The 18,410-nt window shown below is 50.6% G+C and overlaps 1 protein-coding gene across 1 annotated transcript; it reads left to right on the forward strand.

Annotated features, from left to right (window-relative positions):
• Positions 1-1,230: 1,230 nt before the first annotated feature.
• Positions 1,231-13,061, forward strand: BSG (basigin (Ok blood group); the record flags this gene model as incomplete). The annotated part of the gene is made up of 8 exons (XM_050934175.1): positions 1,231-1,606; positions 3,305-3,464; positions 6,192-6,280; positions 6,777-6,913; positions 7,115-7,388; positions 9,110-9,134; positions 9,921-9,992; positions 11,825-13,061. Coding segments are annotated over 7 exons (1,119 nt in total), but the record flags the coding sequence as incomplete, so codon positions are not given.
• Positions 13,062-18,410: the final 5,349 nt, after the last annotated feature.

The raw sequence follows: 18,410 nt of genomic DNA on the forward strand, positions 1-18,410 counted from the left end.
TTCCAGAAAACTCCCAGAAATATGGGGTGATTTTGTAACTGAATTAAATGTGGCAAAGATAATTCACCCAGTCCAGTGGATAGGGCATGGGATTGGAGGCAGGAGACCAGAGTCCTATTCCCAGTTGTGCTACTGAACTTGGCTAGTGATGTTCTCTCTCACTTCTCCCCCTCCCCTGCCCAAAAAACCTCCGAAACTCTGAAGTCTTTCCCCATCTGCAAAATGGAGGTGATAATGTGGCCCCCACCTTATGAATGAAAGGTGGCTGGAAGCTTTGGGAGGAGGGCCCTTGACACCCAGGATGCAGGTATTTTGTGTGCTGGGGAAGGGACTGCCTCTTCCTTTTTACCTCCTGCTTCTGGGCTGGTACAGAGGAGGTCAAACTCTTAATTCCACTGTAACCTTCAATGCTACCCAACCAGTTCCTCCCAAAATATCCAACACTGCATTTAGCAGTGAGGGGTGAGTGCACAACTAACAGCAAAGTAGTTAACCGTGTTGTCATTAGGTTCCAGAATCAGTGTCCCCGCCATCAAATTGGGATTGCTGTCGCTTCCCTGTCTAGGTTCTCTGCATGCTTGGGCAGATAGCACTGCCTCGGTTTCTCTGTTCACACGTGGGGGACATCCTTCACAGCTGTGAGGGCTAAAAACTCAGCTTCTCTCTCTTAAAAATCAAAGCTTAGATTCTGTGGCTGAGGCGCATTCTGTTGCAAAAAAAATATATACCTGGTCCTTCCAGCTCAGCTTCCAAACTATTTAAGAACTCCAACACACTTTCAGGTTTCTTTCTCTTTCACCCCTGCTGCAACACTTATCTGCTGTGCACACACATCAAGCATTTTGTGCAGGCAGTTAATTTTATTTGCCTCCTTGCTGTACGTTAAGTTGACAGGGGCTTGTAGCATTGCTGTGCAGGGCAGATGGAGAGTGCTCACATTTGTGCGAGAGTGTGTAGACAGTGGCTGTTGTGTTGCATGCGCCGCTCTGAATAGTGTGTTTGAGCTCCCTGTTCAGTGCTGGTTGGAGACTCTGGTTCTGTAGTAGCCTGTAAAATGCAGACTAGCAGAGCTAGTGGAAAGCATTGTTTTGGGTCGCTATATGTAACAGTGTGGCTGGATATAGCACACATGAGGTGAGGGGGAGGTGTGCTTACCAGAAGCAATAACGTGTTTCACCTTCTTAAAACAGCTAAAATCTGTGTGGCTGAATTCTCTCTTTGCACTAACGCTTTGCACTAATACCTCTCCAACTCATAGCTGGCTTTATAAAGTCACCACTGTCTCAAAAGAAACTGACTGAGGACAGTGTGGAATTGCACTGCGAGGCGATTGGCAATCCTATCCCTGAGATCCAATGGTGGTTTGAGGGAGATAAGTCGAACAAGACCTATACTCAGCTTTGGGATGGCGCATGGCAGGACCGTGTCAAAATCAACGCCACCTATAACCTGCACTCTACCAGCACCATCTATATCGCAAACCTCACGATCAACGACTCGGGCACATATGAGTGCCGGGCTAGCAACGACCCCGACCGCAACCACTTGTCGAAGAGTCCCAAAGTCAAGTGGATCCGTTCCCAGGCTAACATTTTTGTCATTGAACGTGAGTGGCTGCACTGAGGCCTTGGCACTTGTTCAGATGCGGCGATGTCTTGAGTGTTTTACCAGGCCTGTCCCCTGCACTTGTGTCCTGTGACTTCCTGAAAACTCTCCTCACCCTTCCGTCCTGGCTGTAGAACTGAGAGACTCCTACCCTCCTGTGATCCCCTTCACCGTCTGTGATTTGATTCACAGTGGCCCTGCTCAAAAAGGGTTGTGACTTCCCAACCAAAACACCGTCCTGAAAGTACCTTTCAGAGCCCAAAGAACTAGAATGTGCTGCTTGTCTTAAGATGCCTCGGTGTCCCAATGCTGACTCGCAGAATTCAGAGTCTTGATTCTGCTGGTAGACTCTGCCGTAACCACCACTGACAAACCAGCCCTTCCCTACAGTTCCTTCCAACTTCTGCTCCTCTGACCAGTCTTGCTTTACTCTTTCTTCCTTGCTAGCAGTACGAGCTGTGGGCATCAAATTCTTTGTTAGTTTCTGGTGATACAACCATTTTTGAAATGGCCGTATGTGTCTCTGTGTGACACTGATAATGTGACAGTTATCTGTACTGTGGAAGTGACCAAACTTTCTCTCACTTAGAGTTAAAAGTCCAATTTTTGAGCAAGATGAGATCTTTTTCCTCTCGGTAGCTGAAACTTGGACTAATGCATAGAAATCAAATTTAACCTCACTACTTAAGATGGTATCTTGGCTCTTGAAATCATTGGAACTAAATGGTTGTACCATTTGCTATGTATGTTCTAGGTAGTGCAAATGTTCTAGATAATGCAAAGAAATCCAGTGGAAGACAATACTGCTGGAGTAATTCTTCAGTTTTTTTTAACCATCCTAAGTGCTTTTCAGCCCTGTGCAAAATGTTCCTTCAGAGAGGGCTGGGGTGGGGTGGGAGAGTAGAAGACCTCATGTTTTATATTGACTGCTTAATAGTTTCCATTTATTGAACTGTTTTCCCATAGACTCTTTCCTCTCCCTGTGAATAGAATGATTCCTCTAGTGATCACTTAGCTGCAGGAAAACAGATTAGCTCAACTTTCTTGTCAGGCTTTGGAGAGTCAGGACCCGATTCTCCTGTTAAACTGGTGTAAATCCACCCAAGTCAGTGAAGCTACACTGATTTCAGATGTGCAGGCTGGATTCCAGTCTCTGAGACTCGCATTGTGTTTCCATCCAAAAAAGGGACTGGGATTGTGGTCCTTTGTTCAATCACCAGGTGAAATTAAATCTGTTAAACCCTGACAGATTCAGGTATGAAAAAATGGAGTGAATGATAACACTGCTTAAAGGGTTTTCCCCTTGTAATTGCTCAAATATGCAATGGAAAACAAAGTGCTTTGATGGGCACTTAGCTGTGATGGAATATAAAACACAACCACTCCTGAGAGCGCAGAAGTCTCCGAACTGTCTAGAGATGGTTTGGAGACTGATTCTGCCTTGCTCTGCTAAGGGATGTGCAGAGAACAAAGTTGCCTTTTTGCCAAATGTGCTCAAGACTTGGTTGTCTGACTCCTCCTGCTCCTCCCTTGCTGATACCGTGTATCAGTTTCTTATAAGTCATGAGGGTAAGTGAAAAGCTGCAGTGGAGACAGTGAGTGATATAGAGGGTCTTTGTTTTAAAGGTCCTAAGGCAGGTGAAATGGCTGCTGAAATATGTAAATGCCACATGTTAATTTAGGTTTGTTATGAATACAGATCCCATTGTAGAAACCTCCCCAAATGTGACTTCTGGCTTGGATGTTGTGATTTCCTGTAACATTTCCGAACCTCCATCTCCGATCACGGGCCATATGTGGAAGAAAGGAGACAAGATCTTGACATCCGATAAGGAAACATCTGACTTTACCACCTACAAGTAGGTGTCTGAGGGCGATGGGGGTGGGGGAAATATTGTTCTTGCTCTGGTCTGTCCCAAGAAAAGTTCTAAGGCAGCTGATACCTCAGGTCAGCCAGACTCAAATGGCAATGTCGTGGAACTAACTATGAATATAGGACAGGTACTTCAGAGAAGGATCCAAACTTGGGGACAATAACAGCATTGGACTATCAGGACTAAGACTCATTGAGGCTCAGGACCCTCTTGTTTGCAGACAACTTCACCATACCCGTGCTACCAAGAAGCCTTCTAAAGCATTGAGCAGGGAAATTGACTTCCTTTCCCCAACCCCATTACACCCACAGTCCCTGCCAGTGTGCCCCAGAGAGGAAATTCCTTCCCACTTCTAAACTATAGCAGTACAAGATGTAACGCGGCCTCAGGCTATTTACATATCTGGCCTCTGCTATGCCTCTGCACCCTATCCCTCCTGAACATGCAGTGGGATGGACTGTCTGGAGATAAAACATGCTGAAGTTCATGCAGTAATTCAAAGGATCACTGTTGGATTTCCTGGACTGAAGTGGCAATCGTGAGTGCAGTCAGGGGGTGCTCAGGTACAACCTGGAGTCCTAAAACTTATCCTGAAGGCCAGGAAGTCCTCTGCAGGACTGGGAAAGTTCGGGGGGGATTTTAGTGCTCCAGCATTGTATAGAGGTGCTGTGTGTGTCAGGGGGCCTAAGAGATGAGGAACCTGGGTTCTGGTCCCAACTTGGTAACTGTCAGATCTCTCTCACACCAATGGAGAGACTGGGACTTGAGCCCCTTGGTGAAAGGCATATTTAGAAGTATGTGTTCTAGTGTCCTAAATTCGTTGCTTCTGGCTTGTCTGCTGTGTTGACTTTGGGCCGAACTGCTTCAGCAAGGTTCCTTGTGATAAGCTTCGGGAAATGGCTTTGATGAAAATATCAAGTGTTGGAAGGCACTCAGATAAACCAAACCAGCATTCCCACTCTCTGGACAGGAAGTGAACTGTCCCGCTCCTGCAGAGGGCCACATGTGGTGCAAGAGACTCCAGGATGTTTTGTTTGTCTGCACTTGAGTCTGGAAAGATTTTCCTGCGCAGTCCTCTGGTATGCTTCCAGGGTTCTGTCCACTGTCCCCAGAGAGCGGCCCTGCTAGTTACAACGGTTACTGCCCAAGCCTTTCTAGTCCCAGGCTCTGGCTGAGAGGAACTGGAATACCAGCCCCATTGTACAGGGGCAATGAGCTTTCCAGTCTCATTACCATCAGCCCCTGCTGGCATTGGCCCAGCCAGCCAGAGCGGCATCATGTCCTTTTGTATGGCAGAGCTGACGTGCCTCTCTCCCCATAGCAACAGGGAGCTGAACAAGGATTAAAGTATTTCTAACCCAGCCTCCCTCGCGTGACCTCAATTCCTTAGCTCAAGTGGCTTTTGGAAGGGGGAAAGCTCCAAGCGCAGCAAAACTAACAAAACCGCCCATTGTGTCTGTGCAGTAACAGCACTAAAACTCAGCCCCCTGCATTGGGGATCACCGCGTGCAGAATCGAGCATTTGTTGTGAGGCAGCTTTAATCCATCAAATCCTGTCACTGCAACCCCCCGCCCCCAAGACACACACGACAGGTTCTGGATTCGGGGGGATTATTCTGCCCTAATCTGATTTTCTTACTTTTGAAAGCTGCTGCATAGCCCCATGTGCAGCCCTTGCTTGGTGGGCATTTCTGAACGGGAACTGAGCAGCCACTCCCCCAGTAACTTTCTTTTAAACCCATCCTGCTGCCGTTTTAGCTGTCTGATTTGCAGAGCGGTCACAGGGTTGATGTGTCACATGAGAGGTTGGACAGCCTATCTGGAGTCTTGCTAACTCGGTTGTTAAATTTTTTTTTGGTTGCACGTCTTGTGATAGCTTTGCTCCACTGAGTTAATTTTAAATTAGCCTTTGAGGCCTTTGTTGCCTGAAAGAAAGAGAAGCGTGCTGGAGATAGTTTACACTGAATATAGCCTCACTTCTGGTGCTTCAGAACCTTGGTTTTGCTGACTAGTTTTGTCCTGTTGTTCACAGCTCCACATTAACTGCAGAGTAAAGAAAACGCAGTGTCATCGCCTAAGATGTGTCTATGCTGCAATTAGACACCCCAGGCCAAGCCAGCTGACTCAGGCTTGCATGGCTAAGGGGCTAGGACCACCTCGCAGTGTTCTCGACCCTGGACTCCAACGCAAGCCTGAATGTCTACATCATAATCAGAGCCCCTCAGCCTGAGCCCCATGAGTCTGAGTCAGCTGGCACAGGCCAGCCATGAGTGTCTAATGGCAGGGTAGGCATACCCTCGGTGGGTGATGGGGCCAGAGATAGGAAGGAATGAAAGCTGAATGGTGGGCTTACAGTTTCATCTGTCTGGGTAGGACCTTAAAACTAAGCAATCTGGCCTGGGTGGACAGTGCTGTGAGTTGACAGACCTTAGGCCCAGTACAGATTAAGGGGAGGGAAGGCTTGAATGGAGGGCTTCCGCTAAACATATGGATGGGCTTCATATTTTTTAGCTCCAATTCAAGTGCCTAAGTGGAAAAGTCAGCCTATTTCTCTTTCCCATAGGTGAAAGCTCAGCCTTGCTTTCTACAGCCTGGAATTGACGGTTTGTTTCCAGCCTCTGAGCTAATGATGGGATGGTCTCCCTGCCTCGGTAGTATGACAGACCATGACATCCCCTAAATCTCCCTGCTTATGTCCCTTTCTTCTTACAGAATAGGGGAGGTGAATGGAGACAGCTCAGGGGTGTATGAGTGTATCTTTGAAACGAACCCCCCTGTGAGTAGGACTGTGTACGTGACAGGTAACTATTTTAGTATCTCCTCTTGGGTAAAGGGGGTGGACAGATCTGCTCCCTCAACTCTGGCAATTTACAGCTGCTTTTGGTAGTAAATGGGGAAGGAATGGGATAGATTCCTACTAGGCAGCTTCTTCTAGCGTTAGTATCAGGCGGCTTGTAAACAGAACAGTTTGGCTGCCTGGGGAAGCAGAACCAAAGATGCATCAACCTTCTGCCTTCCTGAACAAAGGGAATGATCCCCATGGACGTATGGGCAGGGGGTGAAGATAACTAATAGCTGATCAGGTGGTCTTGAGCCATGAATCTCTCATCGCCTGCCTGGGAAGCACCTCGAATGCTCGGCCTTCTGAGAGAAGGGATGGGAGCCGGAGGCCTGTTTCTTGGGCTGACATATAAGCCTATGGCTGCCTTGCCTATGGCGCTGGCTAGCTGGCCTACAGCATTCACAGCCCAATCAGGCTGGCCAAGTCCCTCTTGTCTGAGTTGCCTTTCTCTGCAGTTAAGCCACATGTGACGGCCTACAAGAAATCTGAGCATGGGAACGAGGGGGACACCGGCGTTATGATCTGCAGGTGTAACTCTTATCCTCCTGTCAGTCAGTGGACCTGGTACAAGATCAAAAGTGATGTGAATGAGGTGAGCATTTTGGGGGGGGACCTCTCTTCCCGGAAGAGTGGTAGGGAGGGTGGCAGCTTATCCCTCACCTGGAGCTGTAACCCTGAGGTAGGCAGCTCTGAAGGTGCCTCTGAGCGAGGCAGATCTGTGTGGGGTGGAGTTGCTAGTGGTCCAGTCACAAGAGGCTGCCCCTGATCATTCGCTTCCTTCTCCCCCTTCCAGGCCATCATCAATGGCACAGAGAAGTTCATCATCAAGTCCAGCGGGAACAAGACAGAGTTGCGCATTGCTAACCTGGACATCGAGAAGGACCCGGGCGAGTACATCTGCAATGCCACCAATGAGTTGGGCACCAGCGGCGCTGTTGTGGGCCTGCGGGTTCGTAGCCGCCTGGCAGCACTCTGGCCCTTCCTGGGCATTGTGGCTGAGGTGCTGATTCTCGTCACCATCATTTTCATCTATGAGAAAAGGAGAAAGCCGGATGAGGTCCTTGATGGTAAGGTGCACCTGGAGTTTAGGGGTCGCGTCTAACCCAGGAACTCTGCAGCATATGGGTGTAACAGTTCTGGGTAGGGTGGGGATGAAAGTACTTTGATTTCAGAGGGGGCTTCCTTTCTTGCAGAGATGCTGCCGGAGGGGTTTCTGATCAGCTGTTAAAGGGGAAAACTGCTCTGGTCAGTGCCTCCTGCCCCAGCCAGGGATAGATACAGCCTCTGATTGGACCCGTGTTGGCTAAACTCATCCCTGATCGTAGCCAAAAGTCTGAGATCCTCCATCTCCCTACTACAGTGATGTGTCACGTTGGTAGTAGCCAATCACATTGCAGAGAAGAATTACTCTGCAACTTGTAGTGTGGGTCATCTGATCGGAAACCCTCGAGCAGAGATTCCCAAGAACTTCTGAAAGGGGGATTATAGATTGCTAAAATTAGCTGCAGACCGGTCAGTTCTGCCTCTGTAAAAAGATGCCTCAAACTCTGGCCCTCTGCTGAAGGGAATTGCAGGACGCTTATCCTGAGCCCAGAAGGTTATGTGGTGGGTGGGTTTCTGGGATGGCTGAGAACATGGCTGTGACCAATGTCCCTGCTGGCATTATCTTTCCACTCTCTTCCCTCCTCTGCTGCTGGGTGGGACCTCGCATGGTAAGTGGAAGAGACAGCTCCCGCTGTCCCTGTGCATCAGTCCTCTCACCACCTGCATATCATCTTCAGAGTGCCCCATCGCAGTTCCCTGGGCCTTACTGCTGGGCGGCACGTGGGGGAAGTGTGGGCCATGGAAATGATGTGTCTCAGCCCTCTCCTGTTAGAGGGTGGCAGATACCAATGAACTGGTGAAAGGTCTGAGCGAGTCAGGTGACACCGGAGATGTCTTTCCCTAGTTACAGTGCTGTTGATGTAGCCAGCGCATGGTGTTTGGCAGAATGTGTATAAGACGGGGGCACAGTACCTCTGATGCTGCCCCCTACTTCCCTGAAAGTCTCCTATTTAATTTAATGCAATCTTTGCTTGCTGTCAGGGTCTGGGTGTGTTAGTGCTTGGGCTCTGGGACGTTCGGCTGGATCAACGTCCAGTATTTGAGGCCAGAAATGTGTAATTGTGGCTCTGCTGCTGACTTCGGCAAGTCACTCCCGCTCTGTGCCAAAGAGGAATTATACTTCTTGGGAGTGACAGGCTTGATTTTTATGCCAAGCACACTGAAGCTGTAAAGGCTGCTTACGCTCCAGCTTTGACTGTTAGTAAGCAGCTGCCCAGCCATTGCTTCATGGATCCCCAGCAGCGTGGCTTTCAGATCCACCTCAGTTAATGTGATACAAGAATTCCTCCGGGTTGGGGGTGAAGTTTTGTTCTCCTTGGCAGCTATTGGTCCTCAGGGATCCCAGAAAGGGGGATCCCTGGGACAGCCAAGCCCACTGCTTGCCAAAAAACAGGTGACCACCTAGGAACAATACAACTCTTGCTGCTTCTGGCCTTAAATTCAAATCCCTAGACCCTGCTGAACTGACAGCTATATCGCCTGTTGGGATGCTCAGGATGGGATGGTGTCTTAATTGTAATCTCTGCCAATATGCATCAGCCGATATAGAAAGGCCTGTTCAGAATGCTAGTTCTTAAGGTTCGGGGACCGGTGGCTGGGTGGGGTGCACAGGACGTGACGTTTGGCTAAAGGCTGCATCCTGACCTTTCTTTTTCCTTCTTACTATGCGATCCTGGGCCTGAAGATGATGATGGAGGGTCTGCACCACTGTGAGTACCAACTCTCTCATTATATGACATGGCACAGAGGCAGTGATGTGCTTTGCATACTTGTGGGCATGAACAAACTGGCCAGAGCCCTAGTGCAGTGGTTCTCAACCAGGGGTACATGTACCCCTGGTGGTTAGCAAAGGTCATCAGCTTATCTAGCTCTTTGCCTAGTTTTACAACAGGCTACATAAAAAGTATTAGCAAAGTCAGGACAAACTAAAATTTCATGACTTGTTCATACTGTTCTGTACACTGAAATGCAAGTACAGTATTTATATCCCAATGGATTTCTTTTATAATTATATGTTAAAAGTGAGAGTCAGCCATGGTTCAGTACTAGCGTGCTGGGACACTTTTTTTGTATGTTTGTTTTTTGTCTGATTTTTGTCAGCACTTCGTTTTTAAGTGAGGTGCAACTTGGGGTACTCAAGACAAATCAGCCTCCTGAAAAGGGTTTAGTAGTCTGGAAAGGTTGAGAGCCACTGCCCTAGTAAGCCAACCGGCTCCCAGAAACGCCTTCCCAACTGCTTGTCATCAGTGTGGTCTTTGTTCACGGTGTTCAGTTGGGAACAGTGACTTAGCAGACTTTCGTGTTCAGATGGCTCATAACTGTATCTCGCTGTGTCCTGGATGCCTGTCTTTACATCTGTCCACTTTAGAGCTATGCTCCATCAGTGAGGAGGGAGTTGGCTCCTTAGCTCTCTACGAAGCCAGGCAGTTACTTCTTTGTTGTGCTAGGAAGTCCTGGCTCTCCTCTCACTGCCTTCTCTCTCCCCCTTTTCCTAGGAAAAGCAATCCCCCAAACCACAAGGACAAGAACGTCCGCCAGAGAAATGCTAACTAGGAGCGGGCGGCCAGGTGAGGCATCTCAGCAACAACCTCAGCTGTCTGCACTTTGCAGAACGTGGTGTAGTTTGCTCTCCCTTGCCTCTGCCCGCCGGGGTTCCCCACCGCCAGCTGAACTCCTCTTGCTGGAAGCATAGGCAGCTCCAGCCCTGGGTAATGGATTGTGGGGTCTGGCGTCACCCATTGGGAGCTAGTGGATGCAGACAGGCAGCAGGAAATGGGAAACAGCGAGTACTTTTGGCTTCGCAGGGGTCCGTGTGCTGCTGATTTGGAGCCATTGTATCAAAGGGACAGTGGTTAAAAACAAAAACAAACAAAAAACAATCCTTGCCCCTCATGCGAATAGCCCAAATCATTAACACTGGGGACAGGGTCCTCACTTAAGCTCCTTTGCCCAACTGCAGGGCTTCAGGCACTGGTGCGCCTCCATCTTTCCTGTTCTCTGTCTGTGATGTCGTAGTCTAGTCTCTGGGCTCTAATACGTGGGTCTCATTTCGCTTGTTGGGTTTAGTGTGCAGGGGCTGGGTGGCGTTGGTGGCCTATGATGCACAGGCAGTCAAACTAGGCGATCTGGTGGTCCCTTCTGGCCTTAAACGGACTCTTAACAGTCGCTAGTTGTAACAACGCCTGTGCTAGGCACAGTGGCAGAGTAATGCAGTCACTGCCCCAAGGAAGCTAAGTAGACAAAAGGTGGGAGAAAGGATGAGCCTCTCCATCTTGGAGAGGGAGCAAAGACTTAGGCCTTGTCTACACTACGTTGCCAACAAAAGGCGTATACACTACAAAGCTACTTTTGGCCTCATGGGACTGCTGGGCTGCTTTGACATTCCTCAGCACCAGCAGCTCAGAGCTGCTCAGGATGCTGCTCCCGGCAGCTGAGGAGGCTGTGGGAGAACTCGGAGGGAATCTCAGAACTGCAGGCAGGCAGGGCGAGAGACTGCTGTGCCAAGCAGAGCCGGTGGCTCGGGTGTGTGGGCTCGTCACTCTCCCCCTGCCTCAGCATAGGACAGTCAGCCTACTGTCTCCCCTGCCACACCACTCTCCTCTCCCTCCCCCCCCACACTTCAGTTGAAAAAGCAGCTGACAATCTACTAGGATGCCCCTGGAACCATGAGATTGAGAAACCTGCATCATGTGACTCTGTCCCTGCCCTGTGAGGTGTTGCAAACCCTTCCCAAAGCGCCCTGTGGCCAGTTGCACAGTGGGATCGCTACCACAATGCACTGCTCTGTCTCTTTGCAAGAGCTGTTTGTGTGGATGCGCTCTGCTGACACAAGGAGCTAGTGTGGACCTGCAACGGCGATTTTAATTAAAGCGTCATGACTTTTGGCAACGGAACTTCGTAGTGTAGACAAGGCCTTAGGGTGTGTCTGCGCCACAGCTTGGGGGGTGCTTCCCAGCGCAGGTGAGCCAACACGTGAGCCCATCTTGAGCTCGCACACGGGCAGCAGCTCAGACTAGCCGCATCAGTGCGTAGAACCAGGGGATTGTATTCAGTTGATTAGCCCATGCTGCTGCGGCTGGGCTGTTTCTAGCCTGCTGCCCTGAGCACAGCTAGTGAGTGGTTGTTTACCCACACTGGGAAGCAGCCTCCCCACTGCTGTGTGGACAGATGCTATGTGATTTGCCTGACAGCACGCACACACAGACACAGAACTGGGAGTTGAGCCTTGATCTCCTGAGTCCCAGTCTGATGCCTTCACCACTAGGCCATCTTCCCTCCGGCTGTACCATTTAAACCACTGTACTTCCTATGAGTGCAGTGCCCCCATAGCTGTCTGAAATAAAACTGCCTGGGCTGGGGACTTCCCAGCAATGGCTAACTGGCTTCTCTCTCCTGTCAGGTGGTGTGTAGCTGAGAAGATCACCTGGATGTTTTATTTTGCAAAGTAGCATCAAGAATATCCTAGGGCGTCCTTGCAATTCAGTTACTTCACTTTTTAAAGAAACAAACTTCAGTTGTAGCTTCTAAAATATACACTTTTTTAAAAAAGCGCGGTGAGAGGATTTTTCTACCTGTAAACTTTAGCCCCTCTGTTACTGGTAGTCTTTGGTCACTGGCTGTCTTTTTGTCCTATATCTCAGTGTTGGTGCAGGGAGGGCGAGGTGGGAGCGTGACCTGTGTGGTGTCTTGCTGGCTTTATGCAGTGTGTAAAGTTAATTGGGGAGGGGGGAGGTGTGCGGGGAGGGGTTGGAGTGTGTCTGCAGACACTGCGCTTCCAGGAGTCAAAGTGCCTCTGCCCTGCTTCCTTGATTTCTGGTCAGAGGCCCTGCAGGGAGCTAAAGAGAGAACTGACATCTCCATGTAGGCAAGCATGAACCTTGGATGCAGGCCACATGCCATGTCCTCCCAGGAGCCCTGTCATCCTGCACTGTTTTGTGCATGTCAGGGAGAAACTGTTTCCATGACCTTTCAGCGGAGACCTGATCTGACCCAAAGGGGGGGGGAAGCCTGTTATGCACCGGCTAGAAGAGATACTTTACAGAGCTAGGATTGGGTGGTGTGTGTGCTCCCACTCAGGAGCACCTCTCTGTGGCACCAAGGGGGGTGTCTGGCTCCATCTCTTGGGGGAGTGGGTGGGAATTCCTCTGAGATCTGCAGGAACCCCCACCCCCGCCTTTCCCTTCCCCGCAATTGATCAATGCCATAGCTACTCTCATGGGCTTCCTGCCCCATTGTCTCTCTCAGCAGGCCTGCGTTATTTACCCTCTTAAACAACAAAGACAACTTAGAGGGTAGCTTTGAAAGCTGGCAACTGAGCAAATGTGACTAGTTAACTTATTTCACACTGTTTTGTTAGTCTCTTTTTAAATGTCGCTACACTGGGGGTGGGGTGGGGGTGGGGCTGAGTCTTGGAGTGATTGCTGGGCTGCAGGGCTCATGTTCATATGTGCCGGGGAGCAGATTTAACTGCATGTTTCCTGGTGCTCGAGCCATCTCAGTGTTTCTCTGTGACTAGGCGCCTGTAAGTGAACGAATGTGCCATGCAGTCTGTATTCATCACCCGTGTTGTTGGGTTAGCATTGAAATATTCCATCTGTTAACAAACTTCACAAATAAAGATGATTCCTTTTTCTGTTCCCGCTTGTGTGAATTCTGATTCCTGCTTTCAGCTCCCGGTAGGCCAGCAGCGATCACGGCAAGACAAATCTGTTCTGCAGTGTTATGCCACCTTCAGCATCAGTCACGGGCACCTCTCGAGATCGCTGCGGTTTGGAGACATGGGGTCATACCTTGACTTCAGGCTGGTTGGACTTGAATCCCCAAATGCTTATGGCTTGCACTGTATAATCATCCCTAGCTCTTACAGAGCGCTTTTCTTCAGTACATCTCAATATTTACTTTCCTTGGCGAAGTGCTTTATCCCCCATTTTATAGATGGGGAAACTGAGGCACATACTGACAAGGAGCAACTTTCCCAAGCTCACCCCACGGGCTAATAGTGGAGCTGGGAAGAGACCTTCGGTCTTTTGAGTGCTTCTCCTGGGATCCCCTCTGCCACAGGCCCACACAAGGTAAAGTGTTGTTCCTTTTGAGTGGTCCAAAATTGCATATTCTCCCTTGCCTCTTCTGGAGCTGTGGATCCGATGTGGCCCTCATAGAGTGACTGAACACTATGTTGTGGGTGTTCTGAATGAGCACAATTCTGATGAGTATGGCTGGAGGCTGAAGGCCCCTCTCCATGGATTGGGTGCAACACAGGCACTGGCAGAAGTCTAGGCTTACTGCTGTCTCCATCTTGACCTGGACAGGCATGAAGGGGTAGCTGGGGCACATTCAGTCTTTGCCACACCCGGAATTCCATTTATTACTCAGGTTAATGGGTTTTTGTGCACATCTGACTAGGTAGGAGCTGATTTGAGCCTCAAATGAATCTCAGTTGCAAGTACCCATTGTCTGTCCCTACCAGCTTCAGCTGGTGTGGAAGGGATGCTGCATAAGTGAAGATCGTAACTGATTAAAGTCCAGAGGTGTCTGATATGTGATCAGTCACTTTCCCCTTGAACCTATTCCTGTCACCCGGGAGGGAGCTATCCCCCTTGCAGCCCCCTTATTCCAACAGCCAGCCTGCTCCCTTCTCTTGGAGCGTCCCTCCCAAGAATCTTGGTCCATAATGCATCCAGCAAGCCAAACAATGGGCAAGGAGACATTTTTAGTTTCAGGTTTCACTGCTTGTAAACAAGAAGCCGAGGGTGTCTCGCTGTTCCTCACAAGATGTGAATTGAGGCTTTCATGGGGATTCCCTTAGCATGAGCTACAGGAATGGCCGTGTGGCATCAGACCAATGGTCAGTATAGCCTGTATCCTGCCTCTAACAGTGGCTGATAAAGTTCCTTGAAAGGGGATGCTATTTTTCCCCCTGTTTTTTTGAATGCTGCGATCCGTGTCCTGGGCAGCCGTAGATGAGTGCTGCTTAAGCAACAAGGGCCTGAGACCCTGAAGGCACGGCTGAGCAGTAGCAGTGTTATGAATAGCAGTTCATGGCTGGAGCTTTCCTTGCTGCACTCTCCTACCCAAGCCACATCTCTAGTAAGCTCATTGGGGGCAGGGGCTGTCTTTGTACAGCCCCTAGCACAACAGGATCTTAGTCCCTGGCTCAGCTGCTGGGTGCTGCTGTAACACACACAAGCACGGTTTTCTGGACTTGTTACAGTGTTTAGTTCTTAGGGGTAGCCAGCCTACCCTGTCTTTGGTATCTTAACTTGCCACCCCTTCTTGAAAATCTAAAATGAAAGCATAAAGACAGGGGCCCTACAGTTGTTTGAAATTCACTGGGATTAGGGCACCAATGGGTGCTGGGGCATGACTCCCTTAGCTTGGGATTTCCAAAGGCATGTAAACTCTCCCTTTTGGGCTCTTGGCCTTTCTGAGCCAGTGCTGGAGGCAGCTGCTGCCGATCCCTTCCTCCCCCCCCACCCCCCCCCAAGCAAGTGCCTCTTTCTTTATTTTGCAAAGCACTGATAAAATGGCCATTGCATGGGGCCGAAAGCAAAGGAGGAAGATAGACAGTCAGCACAGCCCGTCCTTCGCTCCTGCTGGCAAGGATCAAAGCGCTGACAAGCCTCCAAAAGCAGCGCTGCAATCGTTGTTATGAAATCTTATCTGCCTGTTATCAGGCCGTCCAAACCAGTGTTTTCAAGGCTCTGAAATGCTGGAGCTTATCAAAATGGGGTGGACAGCGCAGAGGGAGTATAAATATTAAACCACCTGCTGGAAACATTCCGGCCCCCGTCGTCCTAGTGCTTATAGAGCAGAATGGTATTATCCCTACCCCCCAGTGAGCTGGGGTAGGAGAGGGCAGGGAGGAAGGAAAACAGGACATCGCACAGCTGAGACATAGCAATTGTATGAAGAATAGTTACTCTCCTCTGTATCGCTTAAGCGGCGATATGCATCCCTATTCAGAGGTTCCTCATCTGTAAAACAAGAGTTCGGGACTTACCCACAGTCTCCCATCCCAGCACAGTGCCTGAGCTCCTTGGCTACCCTGTCACGAATCGCGTCATCCATCTTGAGGGGAGAAAGGGAACTCGCTTCTGTCCACCAGTGATCAGGGTCACGCGTGCGGAGTGGGGAAGTGCAGGCTTGGTACAGGGGGGAATCAAAGGTCTGTGAGCCATTGCAACAAAGAGTCTGAGCAGAAAACTCATGTCAGGTTCATTCATCTACAAATTGAACCAGGTGATGGCTATTGCCTAGTTCTTCTCTGTACATCAGCAGGAAGGAAAATGGATGTTAAAGCTAGAGAAGACCTTGCAGGTCAGCTGTGAAGGATGGAGTGAGGGACTGGCTGGCAGCTGTTCTAATTCTCAGCACTGATTTATGGGGACCCAATTTTAGGCTCTCGGGCTTGATTCTCAGAAGTGCTCAGCACACCCAGTTCCAGCGGAAGCAAATGGGAGCTGTGGGTGCTCAGCACCTCCAGAGACCAGGCCTGCAGGTGATTCAAAAACAAGGGGCCTCCTTGAAATTCTTGGCCTTAACCCTGCTCTGCTTCAGTTTCCCAGTCAAGGAAGGCTTAGTCTATGCTTAAAAGTTATATCAGCATATTAGCGTGACGGGTTCCTCCTGGGGTACCACCAGAGCCGGCTCCAGGCACCAGCGGAGGAAACACGTGATTGGGGTGGCATTCCGGTCATTGTTCAGGCGGCACAGTCCGGGTGGCTTTTATTTATTTATTTATTCCTTGGGGTGGCAAAAATGGTAGAGCCGGCCCTGGGTAGCAGTGAGCCCTCTGACCCCACCAGCCCGGGCTTGCTCTCACAGTGTGCTGCTGGGACAAGCCGCAAAGCCCTCCACACTTGCGCTTTCACCAGCATTCACACAGATCGGGATGCACCCAGCTGCAGTTACATGCAGGCTTCTCTAACCACCAACCTCCCAGCCTGGTATGTGGCCAGTATGTGGGTTTAATACCCAGTCTGCCTCTCCCTCGATGTGAAGAGGACCATGCACGCTTGTGTCCAAACTGAGATTATCGGCAGATTAGCCTGGTCAGTCAGGTTATGGGGAAAAACCCCATACCCGGATCGATGTAATTTCACTGACCAAACCCCTGGCGTAGACGCAGTTGTGTCAACAGACAAGGGCTTCTGTTCACATAGCTACCAGCATTTGGGCAGGTGGGGCTCAAACACCTTCTGTCAGTGCAGGTTGCGTCTACACTAGGAGGCACAAACTCCGTAGTTTAGGTTCCTACCTTAAATTAAAGGGCTGGTCTATACCGAAAACTTCCATCAGCCTAACTCCGTCTTTCTGGAATGTGAAACATCCACACACACGCACCCCCCTCCGAGATGTAGCTCTGCCAATGTAACCTCCCTACCTAACTACCACTTCTCAGGGAGGCGGGTTAACTCCCGTGAAGAGCCTGCCTCCCATCGCTCCAGTGCGTGTCTATACTGCAGCGCTGGGGCTGCGCCACTGTAGCGTTATACACGTAGACGCAGCCTGAAGATTTTACTTCCTTGCTCAGTGTTGAAGGGCTGCACGTCCCTTGGCCAGGGAAAGCATCGGAGCTTTTAGTAGTGGGGAGGGAATCTGCTTTCAGGCCAGACAGGAGCTAGTGGGCGTTGCATCGATTAAGCAGTGAAAGAAGGGGCCCTGTGCGGTGACGGAACATCCCGCATCCTCTGCAGTGAGCGTCCGCGGGAATGCTGCAGTGCAGGCTGTACATGAGAAGGGCGAGATGGGGGGACTCTCCTCCAACGCTCCTTCCCGGGCTAGGCTGTTCACGGCTGGGTACGGTGCTACTACCAGTCCCAGGGTGCATCTATGGTCGGGGGAGTGCGATCATCTCCACCAGCACCGGATTCTAGCCACTGCTGGTGGGTTAAGGGGCAGCCCAGGCCTTTGGCTGCACCCCGGCCGTCTTCATCAACAGAGAATGCAGGGGAGAGAGGAGTGATCTGTTTGTCCGATCAAAACCACGTGCCCAACGTGCGTCAGGGATTTTACAGTGAGCTTTGGTCTGTTCCAGGCACCTCTTCTGCTGTGATCTCAAGCAGTGAACTAGCTCTTCCCCTGCCCCAGGAGGCAATCTGAGGTACAGGGGTTGCTGAAGGAGTCAAAGGCCGAGTTAGAAATAGCACCCAGGAGACCGGGTACCCAGTCACCGGCTTTCACCACTAAACCGTGCTCCCCTTGTTACAAAGCTTGAGGTTCTCCTGAGCGCTTCCCGGGCACTCTCTGATCCTTTACCACTAATGGCCGTTGCTTAAACACACTGATCGGCTGTAGCTGGGCACTTCTGCCTTGGCAGCATGGAAAGTTTCCTTTCCTGGGGTGTGGCCGCGGCCCCGTTTGCCCCCACACCTGGGGTGGCAGCTGGCCTGCAGGATCCAGCTGCCTGCAAGTGGACTGCGCAGGGCAGTCACTATGCCTGTCTCTGGCTCGCCCTGTACCCTGGCAGTGGAGTACATAGTGTCCTGTTTCCAAAGCCTGACGGCTGCAGGCCAGACGATGGGCCCCTGTCTGGTGGAGCCGCACAAAGCTCAGTTTGTGTCTTTGGTCCATGCTGCTGGGGCCCAGCAAAACAAACACCCGGCTGGGCTGGGCGAGGCAGGGGGGAGAAATAGACTCGTGGTTGTGCTGCCCTCTGTGGGGCTGCAGCAGCCCTGCGTGCCAGAGGCTGGGCTGAGCCTGTGTGACGCCAGGATCCCCTCCTGGCAGGGCGGTGGATGGAGGCCCTATGCTCCCAGGGGCTGCCAGCTCTGCCAGTGCAGTGCTGGGCGAGCAGATCACCTCCCTTTGCTGCTGGGTGCCTCCGAAGGCGGCGGGTGCCCTGCTCGGTGGAGTGCTGAGTGTCACAATTAATTGAATGGGGTGGGGGGTGACATTTACTAGACATTTTTAATTCTCCGCAGGCCACCTTGGCCCAAATCACGCCCCACTGCCGTGGCAGCTACTTTCTTGGGATCTGGGTTATC

This window comes from Gopherus flavomarginatus, chromosome 24 (genome assembly GCF_025201925.1).
Source record: "Gopherus flavomarginatus isolate rGopFla2 chromosome 24, rGopFla2.mat.asm, whole genome shotgun sequence".
NCBI classification, from domain to species: Eukaryota; Metazoa; Chordata; order Testudines; family Testudinidae; genus Gopherus; species Gopherus flavomarginatus.